Below are 12,928 nucleotides of genomic sequence, written 5' to 3'. Positions count from 1 at the left end.
GAGAATCACTTGAACCTGGGAGGCGGAGGTTGCAGTGAGCCAACATCACACCACCGCACTCCAGCCTGGGTGACAGAGCAACTCTCCATCTAAAAAACAAAAAACAAAACAAAAAAAAAACCTCTTTTCTTCATAAATTACTCAGTCTCAGGTAATATCTTTACAACAGTGTGAAAACAGACTAATGTACCAATTAAACACCTTTGGGACATACAGTGCTTACTACTACAGAGAATTAACTGAATGGCATCATACCTCATGTGTGATTTACACATACTTGAATTTGGGGACGCAAGGAGGCCCAAAGAATACCTAAAAAGCTAAGCTATTAACAGAACAAAACATATGTCATTACGTTCATTTACACTTATACCAAGAGGAACTTTCTTCTTACCCCTGGCTGTTTCATTTTCTGAATGGCAAACTTGAGCAGGTAGGATAACTGTTCAATGGTGAGCATTGTCATGGCTTTACTCTGGGTCTCGATGCATTCTGCTACTGTAATTTTCTACAAGTCAAAGTCATACACAAACGTCCGGTTAGAAAAAAGAAATTACCATCCATGTACTGATTTCTATTTTTTCAGTCAACTGACAAGACAAAAAGCAATTCTCATCCAAATGAGACTTGTTGTTTCACTTAGCAAAGACTCCTGGAACAAAATGTACCAGATCAGTGGGTAACTACTAAAAAGCATATTAATCTATTTCCTTATCAGGAAGCATTTTTAGCTCAGGAAGACGACATGATCTGAGAAAAGATGTGGGTAAACAGGGGCCTGAAAAATCATCACTATTATAACCTTTAGGTTTCAAGAATGGGATATGAAAGCAAAGGCCGGGTGGGCGTGGTGGCTCACACCTGTAATCCCAGCACTTGGGAAGGCTGAGATGGGTGGATTGCTTGAGCCCTGGTGTTGGAGACCAGCCTGGCAACATGATGAAACTCCATCTCTACAAAAAATACAAAAACTAGCCAGGCATGGTGGCACGCGTCCGTAGTCCCAGCTACTTGGGAGGCTGAGGTGAGAGGATGGCTTGAGCCTGGGAGGCGGAGGCTGCAGTGAGCCATGATTGCATCACTGCACTCTAGCCTGGGTGACAGAGCGAGACCCTGTCTCAAAAATATATATGTATAAAAAAAGAAAGTAAAGGCCGCGGATGATTTCAGGGTGATTACTTCACAGGATGGATACTTATCAACCATTTATCCTGATTCTCTTAAGGTTCTGGGCTGCCATTCAGGAAACTGACAAGGCATTAATTCAGTGACATCACTGATGGAAAGGGACAGACTTCCCTGCAGAAAGATTACAAGGGAAAGCAGTAGACTAATAATACATATGACTTCATTGTCCGTCTCCCTTACTTTGAACCCACCTAAGGCACTGTGTCAAAGTACACAAGGAGCACAACCTAACCTAACTGTCTATCTCCATGGGCAATAGATATCAGCTCCTAAGGGAAATTCCCATCAAAGAAGAGACCCAAAGGAACGTCTGAAACCAGATTCTGCTATGTAAATCTGGTACTATATCTTAAGGCTTCAGAATCCTTATGTAGCAGCAACAACAAAAATAGCAAATTCTGATCATGTCAGGAAACACTCTTTAACCATCTGTGTAGGGAGAGCTGAGAAAAGTTTTCTCCAATTAATTTGGATTCAGTTTCCATTTTTCACATCTCTGGGGCCTCCAAAAGGAACTCTCAGATGTGTCTCGTTGGTTGTCGAGGAAAAGGCCAACACAAGAGTCACTCAGAAGCTGAAAACAGTGCATGACGCACGCATCTATTTGCTTAGCTACCACAGCCTCCAACGTTCAGTCTTCCCAGTTGCCTGCCGTAACAACTCATCCCTGGAAGAAATTCAGGGCCCCGAATCTTAGACACAGAGCACCTGTTTGTTTGATTCTGGTTTGTTTCCAGGTAACTTATCCATGGCAAACACTTGGGCTGCCTGCCCAACTATCATTCATTCCCTCTCACCCCCAACTCCTTCTTCCTGGCTGGCAGTGCCTGGTTCCCACAACACAAAAAGCACCACATATGCAATTTTCAAGGCTTTTTTGTATAAGGACTGGTGATGCAATACTGACCAATGAGCCCAGGGGCAAATCAGCTGGGGGATGACAGACAAAATCTTTCTGCTTGATAAAAAGAGATGCAAGGAGAGACACCCTCCTTTTGGGAGAATTTTTGTCTATCCACACATAATACCTGAACCCTAGCAGTCAACTTATGGCCATGGAGAACATGTCACCTCAACAATGAGATGGAAAGAGTCTGGCTCTGAATAAACTCTGGCCTGGCCCTGCCTCTTGGTTCTGATGATAATAAATCCATATTGTTTCAGCCCCCTTCTATCAGGAACTAGTGCTTGCATTAACAACTATATTTTGTTGGCCGGGCACAGTGGCTCACACCTGTAATCCCAACAATTTGGGAGGTCGAGGTGGGAGGCTCGCTTGAGCCTAGGAGTTCAAGACCAGCCTAAGTAACACAGCAAGACCCTGTCTCTACAAAAAACTTAGTAAGTAGCTAGGTGTGGTGGTGTGTACCTGTGGTCCCAGGTACTCAGGAGGCTCAGGTGGGAGGATCGCTTGAGCCCAGGTGGTCAGGGCTGCAGTGAGCATGATCTTGTTACTGCACTCCAGCCTGGGCAACAGAACAAGACCGTGTCTCAAATAAAAATAAAAGAACTATTATGTGCAGCAAAAGCATCCTATCAGAGCTGCTGTCATCTTTGCAATATCATTAAACAATTGGGAAAAGCTGGCCAAGACTAAAGAAAGTTGGTGAAGGTTCCAGATCCCATGACAAATGTAGTAGAATGAGGTCAGCCTCTGGGTGCAGAGGAGGGCGCCGCTGTACAATGCAAACCCTACATATTTCTCCATCTAGAGTAACCCAAAGAGAATGGCAGCTGCCTTTTGCCATATTAGAGAGGACACCATTACAATATCATCGTCATCATATTGATTTCATGTCTACTTTCTTTTTGTGTATTTCTTATTTTTCTCCTCTCCTTACACAAAAGTATGACAGACACTGTCCTATAGCTTTTTTCCCTACTAAAGACATCTGGATGATCTTTCCATTTCACACATAGAAAGCTTCCACATTTGAGATCAAACTTCAATGTACCTTTTTTTTTCTTTTTTTGAGACATGTTCTTGCTTTATTGCCCAGGATAGAATGCAGTGGCATGATTACAGCTCACTGCAGCCTCAACCATCTCAGCTCAAGTGATCCTCCAAGCTCACCCTCCCAAGTAACTGGGACTACAGGCACATACCACCATGCCTGGCTAATTTCTTTAAACTTTCTGTAGAGATGGGGGTCTCCCTATGTTGCCCAGACAGGTCTTGAACTCCTGGGATCAAGCAATTCTCCTGCCTCAGCCTCCCAAAGTGCTGGGATTACAGTCATGAGCCACCACGCTCAGGCTCCAATGTATCTTTGAATCCAAGAGACATTCCACATTAAATAATTGTGGAAATGACATTTTTATTTTCAGCAATTCAAAAAAAATACCAGAGTTAGGGGTCTCCAAGAATAGGAGCCACCTCCGAACAGTGAAAACCCTAATAGCTGGCTTAATAAAGGTTGCCTGGGCTTTGCTACATAGGAGGTATACGCACTGCCCTGACTAGGCCCATGAACTGCTGCCTCCTGCCATCTGCCTGGAAGGTGTCCCCCAAATGGCTGCATGGCTCACTCCTCTCCTTCATCAAGTCTTTCTCAAATTTTAGTGAGGCTTTCCCAGACCACCACATTCAAAATGAAAACAGCTTGCCCCACCTTGGACCTCCTATTCCCATCCCGAATTTGTTTTCTTCACAGCACTTTTCTTTTAACTCATTATATGGAACTTTATTTATTTTGGTTTTTGTCCTTTTCTGCTGGAAAAAAAAAATGATTCATGCCTGTTTTTGTGCACTGTCAAATCCCCAGCACCTAATAGGCACTCAAGAAATACTTGTTGCACAAAAGAAAGCATCAGACGGCCACCACAGGGAACGTGCAACCAAACGTGGTCTTCTCAGCTTGGCTACTGCTGATGATTCGATGATGTGGCAGGCAACAACATCCAAGATGGAGAAAACAGCAGGAGATCTTTTCAAAATGTGTGAGCCATTCATGATTTGGGAGTTAATTTTCAAAAAGTTCATCACAGAAGATGCAGAGACGACGACTACAGATCTCCAAGGAAGCCAAGGTCTCATGAGAAATTAGAAATAATATTCCGTGCAATTGTCTTTCCAAGAGCTGCAGTACTGCAGCCACCGCCGGTGTTGGTCAAGAAGGGGGTGACCAGGATAGAACAGGTGGAAAGCAAGAAATTTCTCTTTTCCATCTATCTGGATTATTTGTAAATTTAAAAATAAAAGGAAGAAAGAGAAAGGAGAGGAAACGAGGCAGGTAATGCATTCATTCATCAGGAACTAACCTCACATTCAGGACAAAACCAGTCCCCCTCTGGTTCCGATGTCAGTCTCAGACACTTAGCGTGATAAACCCGGGGACAGAGCTCACAGCAAAGGACTTGGCCTTCCCGGTGACAAACCCAGCAGTAGAAATCATTCCGTCCATCCTGCGGTACAACATCAACAGGGTCTGTGGTGAGTGGCTGCTTCATATAGTAAAACGGACCATGTCTTAGTTCTGACTGAAATGTAGGCAAGAAAGACAGGTTTGGTTTCAAAACAAATGTGCATTCTCAAAAGGAATTTGAACAAGTACATCAATAACAACAAAAGAAAATTACAGCATTTCACAAATTCATTAAAAAGCCAAACTAATCTTAGGTTATTCTACTAAATACATAATTAGCAAGTTGTTAAAATTATGAAGATTTTTCTGTTTTCTATTTTAAGAGGCCACGACTAAAAGCTGGTATCTAAGAGTTACAAGGCAGCCCTAGCGGAATGGCACATTGCCTATAACCCAGATCTACCTAGGTTCACATTTTAACTCTACCATTAACCAGGTGCATGATCTTGGACAAGTCTCTTAACCTCTCACCTTCAATTTTCTCATCTGTAAAATGGAGATGATAATGCCTAACACTTCATGGTACTGTGTTGCTATTAAATGGGGTGATATGTATGCCTGTTTATCAAAATGCCACCATACTAACAATGCTAATGTGGTTGGAAGCCCAACTTACGGAAGTCCCAATTTACAAAGCCAATAAAACCATAGTAGTTTGCCCTGGGATTCTTTAAATGGAAGACATTTAGAGAATAGATCAATAGAGTTTGAGTCACCAGAAAATGATTGTCTAATTTTCTTTTTCTTTTTCTTTTTTTTCAGAGACAGAGTCTCACTCTGTTGCCCAGGCTAGAGTGCAGTGGCGCAATCCTGGCTCCACTGCAACCTCTGCCTCCCGGGTTCAAGCCATTCTCCTGCCTCAGCCTCCTGAGTAGCTGGGACTACAGGCGTGTGCCACCATGCCCGGCTAATTTTCATATTTTTAGTAGAGATGGGGTTTCACCATGTTAGCCAGGCTGGTCTCGATCTCCTGACCTCGTGATCTGCCCGCCTCAGCCTCCCAAAGTGCTGGGATTACAGGCGTGAGCCACTGCACCCGGCCAGTTATCTAATTTTTAAGTTTACCCCCAATACATAAAGCATTTATGAGCCAACAAGAGGCTTCCTAAAGCCGTAATTCTTGAACATGGTAGGTCCTTGTTTTTGCTAGGGAGCCATATCTCTTATTTGACATCAGCGATGGCAGAAAGATGAGATGGGTGGCCAACTCATAGGAGGTCGACCTCTTCCTGGTAAATTATGGAATATTATGGTATATTACGGAACCCAGCAAAGCCACACTTGAACAGAAAAACTCACTCAGGAGAAACTCATAATGAAAATGTCTATCAGAAACAAATATGAAATCCTATTTAGGAAGTACACGTGTAAGTCCAGTGGGAAGGTTCAAAAAGACCTGGTAACTAGCTATGTGACCTTAAGAAAGTGACTCAACCCACTTTGAGCCTCAATTCCCTGGCAATAAAACCATGGAGAATAGTTCAGCCACAACCATATTCCCTACCCTCGAATAAATGTCACTGTATAACACATTTCTTTTCTGTCCTTCAGTAAAACATGATGGTTTCCTCCATAAGTATCTTCTATGTTGGTGAGATCCTGCATACTTTTTGATGATACTACAAATGGGGATTTACTAAACGGTTATCATTGACACACAGAAATGCTGTCAGATTTCTAATACCGACCTCATATACAGACAGTTCCAATATTGATTGAAAATCATATTACTCTAAGTAACATCAGTTTTGTCTTTTCCTATCAAATACTTTAACATTACTTTTCTTTTTAATGGCTAGGACCTCCAAAATAATGTGCAAGAGTTGCCAAGAAGGCAGGCACCCATATCTTGTTTCCAGATTTATTATGAGGTTTTGTTTAGTATTTCAGACAGGGTCTTGCTCTGTCACCCAGGCTGGAGTGCAGTGGCATGATCTCGGCTCACTGCAACCTCCACCTCTGAGGCTCCAGTAATCCTCCAGCCTCAACCTCCCAAGTAGCTGGGACTACAGGTAAGCGCCACCATGCACAATTAATTTTGTGTGTGTGTGTGTGTGTGTGTGTGGTTTGTTTTTTTGTTTTTTGTTTTTTTTTTTGTAGAGACAGGGTTTCACCATGTTACCCAGGCTGGTATTAAGAGGTTTTACTGTTCCCAAATGCCTGGTATTTCCACAATCCTTGATGAAGAGCCTTGTAGATGCTTGTTTAGCAGACCTTTGTAAACCAATGTTTCTAAGCCTCTCTATTGTCATTTCTGCAAAGTAAGTAGCTAATACTTATAAATGTGATTGCATAATTCTTTTTTTTTTTTTTGAGATGATGTTTCACTCTTGTTGCCCAGGATAGAGTGCAATGGTGCGATCTCGGCTCACTGCAACCTCCGCCTCCCAGGTTCAAGCGATTCTCCTGCCTCGGCCTCCCGAGTAAGTGGGATAACAGGCACCCACCACCACACCCAGGTAATTTTTTGTATTTTTAGTAGAGACAGGGTTTCACCATGTTGGCCAGGATGGTCTCGAACTCCTGACCTCAGGTGATCTGTCCATCTCTGCCTCCCAAAGTGCTGGGATTACAGGTGTTAGCCACTGCTCCCAGCCGCATAATTCTTTAGCCCAGTTATTTCCCTGTGTCAGATCAACTTTTACGATAGAGCTCTACTTGGTTTCCAGAGAATATCACTGCTACAATATTTTTTCATGTTACATTTTCAGCATGCCGTTACACACACCATCTTCATTTTATCCTGACAACCACCCAGAAAGGTACTAAGAGCACTCCCTAATGAGAAAATCAGAAATCAAAAATGCTCCAAAATCCCTAAGTTTTTGAGCACTAACGTGAAGCCACAAGTGATCTCTTGTGATGAGTCACATTTATTATTTAAAATGTTGTATAAAATTACCTTCAGGCTATGTGTATAAGGTATGTGATATGGTTTGGCTGTGTCCCCACCCAAGTCTCATCTTGAATTGTAATTCCCATAATCCCCGTGTCATGGGAGGTACCCAGTGGGAGGTAATTGAATCATGGAAGTGGTTACCTCCATCATGTTCTGGTGATAGTAAGTTCTCACAACATCTGATGGTTCTATAAGGAGCTTTTTCCCCTCTTCGCTCTGCACTTCTTGAAGCAGCCATGTGAAGAAGGGCATGTTTGCTTCCCCTCCCCACCTTGATTGTAAGTTTACTGAGGCCTCCCCAGCCATGCTGAACTGTGAGTCAATTAAACTGCTTTCCTTTATACATTACCCAGTCTTGGGTATGTCTTTATTAGCAGCATGAGAACAAACTAATACAGTATGTATGAAACATAAATGAATTTTATGTTTAGGCCAGGCGCAGCGGCTCACACCTGTAATGTCAGCACTTTGGGAGGCCGAGGCGGGTGGATCACCTGGGGTCAGGAGTTCCAGACCAGCCTAGGCAACATGGTGAAACTCCATCTCTACAAAAAATACAAAAATTAGCTGGGCATGGTGGCACATGCCTGCTACTCAGGAAGCTGGGGCAGGAGAATCACTTCAACCCAGGAGATTGCAGTGAGCCAAGATTATGCTACTGCACTCCAGCCTGAGCGACAGAGCGAGACATCATCTCAAAAAAATATGTATCTATGTGTTTAGGCTTGGGTCCCATCCCCGAGACATCTCACTATGTATATGCAAATATTCCAAATTAAAAAATAAAAAAATAGAAAATAAAAAACACTTCTGGTCCCAAGCATGAATAAGGGATACTCAACCCGTACTAGTCTTACTTGACATGTAGAAAAACTTGGTTACTTGGTTAAAGAGATTTATCTGACCTTGGAGCCCAGAGCAAAGACTCAAACCTTGGTCTCCCAGCACACTCTCTCTTCCCTACAGCCCTCATAAGACAATGCTGAATCCAGGAGAGTGTGTGTTGACTTAGAGACCCCCCTCAGAGAACATTATCTGTAATGCAAACTAAGTTCAGATTAATGCACAAAGCTAGAGGGAAAAAGCGTCTGAAAAAGAAGACGACTACTAAAAACCTGACAGAAGGGGACACGAACAGCATCCAGAGCACAGGCTCTCAATCTTGGTACTGGTGACACTGGGGACCAGAAAAGTCTTTGTTGTGGGAGACGTCCCGTGCATTGCAGGGCAGGTAGAAGCATACCTGGCTAGACTCCAGTAATACCCTCTAACACTCTCACACACATAAAATTAGGACAACCAAAAATGTCTCCAGACTTTGCCCAATGTCCCTTCGAGGGCAAAACTGTCCCTAGCTGAGAACCACTAATGTAGAGGGTCTGCTCTCTGCCTAGGAAAATGGTTGCTTTGAATTTATTGTAGGGGTATGGGGGTGCTAAAGAGGCGATGGGGGAGGAGCAGCAGGAAGGCGAAGAGAGGGCGGGGAATTCCTGTTGAAAGATGAACTATACATACCAAGCAAGCAGAACTATTTCCCCTTTTTCTTTTTCTTTTTTTTTTAGAACTATTTCTACCCTGAGTGGGGTCTTCTAGAATGCTACTGTGGTTTTTGTAAGATAACAGTAAGCCGTATTTTCAGTATCTGACTTCTTTTCAATAAGTTAATAATAGGATAGGAAGAGTTGTTAAGAAGCTAGAAGAATTGGCTGGGCACAGTGGCTCACACCTGTAATCCCAGCACTTTGGGAGGCCAAGGCAGGTGGATCACCTGAGGTCAGGAGTTCGAGACCAGCCTGGCCAACATGGCGAAACCCCATCTCTACTAAAACTATAGGTGGGTGCCTGTAGTCCAGCTACTCAGGAGGCTGAGGCAGGAAGAAGTGCTTGAACCCGGGAGGTGGAGGTTGTGGTGAGCCAAGATCGCACCATTGCACTCCAGCCTGTGCAACAGAGTGAGACTCTGTCTCAAAAAAAAAAAAGAAGCTGGAAGAATCACATATGACTGCATATCTCCCTAACCAGCAACTCAAGTCCTCTCTGTCTGATAGTAGCCGAGGTACTGATCCTTCAAAATTAAGTTTCTCCTGGTGCTCCCCTCCCAACCCCACCACCCCCTGGCTGGGGCTGGCTGCCCCTAGGAGGATCCCGAGGACTGCCTGGCTGCTCCGTACTCTTTTCAGAAGATTTTCTCCTTTCCTGAAACAGCAGCAGTTGCTGAGAGCTAGATGCCTGGTTAATCTCCTTATCAATCAGATATTTTCCTTATCTGCTGCTTGTAAGTGTTTCCTGTACCATAAAAATAATCTGGTAACAAATATGGAACCTTTTAAAAAGGGAAAGCAAATCATTTCTGAGATATGATTTTTCTCCCCTACATGTATAATGTGTGTTACCAGTCTGATAACTAGGGAAACAAGTTGCAACCTGTGTTATCATGGAATATTTGCAGGTTATTACAGGATACTGCAGGAGAGAAAATATTCTTATTTCCCTGCTTCCATAGGCTGGCTAACAAGAAAGCAGAAAAGGCCCTATCTATTTGCTTCTGGAATACCTTCAATGATACCAGGAGCCGGCAAACTTTTCCTATAAAGGCTTCTATAAGGATAGTAAATACTTGAGGCTTTGCAGGCCATAAGGCCTCTATTGCAAATACTCAATTTGGCCACTGTAGTGCAAAAGCACGCACAGACGGTACATACATGAATGACTGCAGCTGTGTGCCAATAAAACTTTATAAACACAGGCTTCAGGCAGCATCTGGCCCACAGGCTGTAATTGTAGACACCTGGTCTACATAAACCAGAGTATGGGTGCTCTGGCTGTGTGTAAACACAAGGTCCATGTGTGGACGACGAGGACCATAGACTCCAGTTCCTACAGAGGCCACACAGGGAACATACCTGAGTGAAAAAAACCGTAGCTTCACCTCTCACTCTCCTACATCTGGTAAAAGCATGAATACTGCGAAGTATGTAAGAAAAAACCACCTAGCCCTGGAGTGTGGGGATGCACTGGCATTCAACCTCGCAGTGGGGGAGACAGCAGGGCTGGGCAGAGCTCAGACCCATCTTACAGAGGCAGCCCCCACTCAGCTCCAGTGATCCAGGGAGTTGGGCAGACACAAACTCCTAGTGTTGCCTGACCTTAGGGAGAAACTGCCAATCCCTGCACTCCCCTGAACTGTCTCAACTGTTAATACACTGTCTCAGCCCAACAAAAGACTTCTGTGGGCCTAATGCAGTGGTTCACACCTGTAATCCCAGCAATTTGGGAGAATGAGGTGGGAGAATAGCTTGAGCCCAGGAGTTCGCGACCAGCCTGGGCAACAAGACCCTATCTCTACAAAAAGTTAAAAAGAAAAAAAATTAGCCAGGCATGTTGGGGCACACCTGTAGACCCAGCTACTTGGGAGGCTGAGGTGGGAGGATTGCTTGAGCCCAGGAGGTCAAGGCTGTAGTGAGCCACAATGACACCACTGTACTCCAGCCTGGACAACAGAGCAAAGCCCTGCCTCTTTTTTTTTTCTTTTTTTTTTTTTTCCTGAGACAGAGTCTCACTCTGTCACCCAGGCTGTAGTGGAGTAGTGAGATATTGGTTCACTACAACCTCCGAGGTTCAAGCCATTCTCATGTCTCAGCCTCCCGAGTAGCTGGGATTACAGGTGCGCACCATCATGCCTGGCTAATTTTTGTATTTTTAGTAGAGATGAGGTTTCACCATTTTGTCCAGGCCTCAGGTGATCCGCCCACCTTAGCCTCCCAAAGTGCTGGGATTACAGGCATGAGCCACCAGGCCTAGGCCTGCAAAGCCTTGTCTCTTTAAAAAAAAAAAAAATGAAATGAAAGACTTCTGTGAAATATCCCAGTTTTTAGGGCAACATGTGGGCCCAAGAAAATAAGTACTAGCCACTCATTCATGATATGTAGACACCCTGTCCTCAGAGAAGGTGAAGAGGGGCCCCATCATTTCTTTGCTGTATTTGATCAAAGATACACCTAAGGCCATTCTGTACAAATCTGCTGGCACATTATTTCTCAATCCTTTAATGCAAGGGAAAAAAAACAAAATACCTCCCAAAAGGACGTTTGAACTCAAATGTGTCAGAACTAAAGAGCAGAGTGGTACTTATCTGTAAAGACCCTGACGTCATTTTGGGCAAGGCATTTCTTGCCCCATATACTACAGGACATCCATTTAGCAACCTGACCCTTCTCCACAAAACGCCGAGAGCATCTTCCCAGGCATTCTCAAACCTTCCTAAGGGGTGAAAACACCGGACCAAAGGTCTTTAGAAAATGCATGGTAAACCTTAGGATGCTTTTAAACCCTGAAAATAAAATGTGTTTTAAAGCTCTTCTTTAAACTTTTGGTTCAGTGCAGTGGTTCATGCCTGTAATCCCAACACTTTGGGAGGTTGAAGCAGGAGAATCACTTCAGCCCAGGAGTTCGAGACCAACCTGGGCAAGAAAGAAAGTGAGACCCCATCTCTATAACAAAATCAAAAAACTAGCTGACATGCGCCGATAGTCCCAGCTACTTGGGAGGCTGAGGGAAGAGAATTGCTTGAGCCGGAGAGGTCGAGGCTGCAGAGCCGGGGAGGTTGAGGTTGCAGTAAGCTGTGATCATGTCACTGCACTCCAGCCTGGGCAGCAGAGTGAGACCCTATCTCAAAAACTAAAAATAAAAATAAATTTCTCTAAAATGAATTCCTAATATATGATAAATGGGTGGAATAGGGACCAAACTTAAAACTCATCCCATATTTCTACATGGTAATAAAACATCTCTACCAAAAATGGAAATATATGGATTATTTGCCTTTTTTTTTTTTTTTTGAGACAGAATCTCACTCTGTCGCCCAGGCTGCAGTGCAGTGACACGATCTCAGCTCACTGCAACCGCTGCCCCCCGGGTTCAAGAGATTCTCCTGCCTCAGCCTCCCAAGTAGCTGGGATTACAGTCCTGAGCCACCACGCCCAGCCTATTTGCTCTTTATGAGGTGAGAATGGCTTACTTTCTACAACAATGGAACAAAGAAGAGAAACTAAAGTGAAGAAAAAGAAGAAGACAGTGGAGAATCTTCATATATGCCAAAGTCAAAAGAACATGGACACGGAAAGAAATTCAGAGGTGGATGAAATGAGCAGAGCAGGCTGAGTATGAGACGACAAGGAAGGGTGGGGAGTGTGGCAAACAAGCAAGCACAGGCCTGTGTCTAAAGGGGCAGGCTTGACTCAGCTCCAGCTGTTGCTAGATTTTGCTGAGTGCTATGGTCTGAATGCTTATGTGCCTCCCAAATTTCTGTGTTGACATTCTAACCCCAAGGTGATGGCATTAGAGAAGTGGGGCCTTGAGAGGTGATCAGGGCCCTGCCCTCATGAATGGGATTAATGCCCTTATAAAAACGGACCCCAGAACTTGGCCAGGGGCAGTGGCTCATGCCTATAATACCAGCACTTTGGGAGGCCGAGGC

The 12,928-nt window shown here is 44.1% G+C and overlaps 1 protein-coding gene across 34 annotated transcripts in view; it reads right to left on the bottom strand.

The window, feature by feature from the left end:
* Nucleotides 1-12,928, bottom strand: part of ZMYND8 (zinc finger MYND-type containing 8) — a 149,092-nt gene that overhangs the window by 84,992 nt on the left and 51,172 nt on the right. For 18 of the 34 annotated variants that reach the window (XM_030826663.1, XM_030826684.1, XM_030826658.1 and 15 more), the window contains 2 exons: nucleotides 4,450-4,668; nucleotides 395-508 (listed from right to left, as the gene is read on the bottom strand). In XM_030826663.1, coding sequence (XP_030682523.1) covers nucleotides 395-508; nucleotides 4,450-4,668 — 333 coding nt within the window. Of the gene's footprint in view, nucleotides 1-394; nucleotides 509-3,845; nucleotides 4,669-12,928 lie in introns of those variants that run through there. The other 16 variants (XM_030826669.1, XM_030826683.1, XM_030826686.1 and 13 more) reach the window with 3 other exon arrangements.

Source organism: Nomascus leucogenys, chromosome 13 (genome assembly GCF_006542625.1).
Source record: "Nomascus leucogenys isolate Asia chromosome 13, Asia_NLE_v1, whole genome shotgun sequence".
In the NCBI taxonomy this organism is placed as follows: domain Eukaryota; kingdom Metazoa; phylum Chordata; class Mammalia; order Primates; family Hylobatidae; genus Nomascus; species Nomascus leucogenys.
This window is presented reverse-complemented; position numbering and strand designations above follow the sequence as displayed.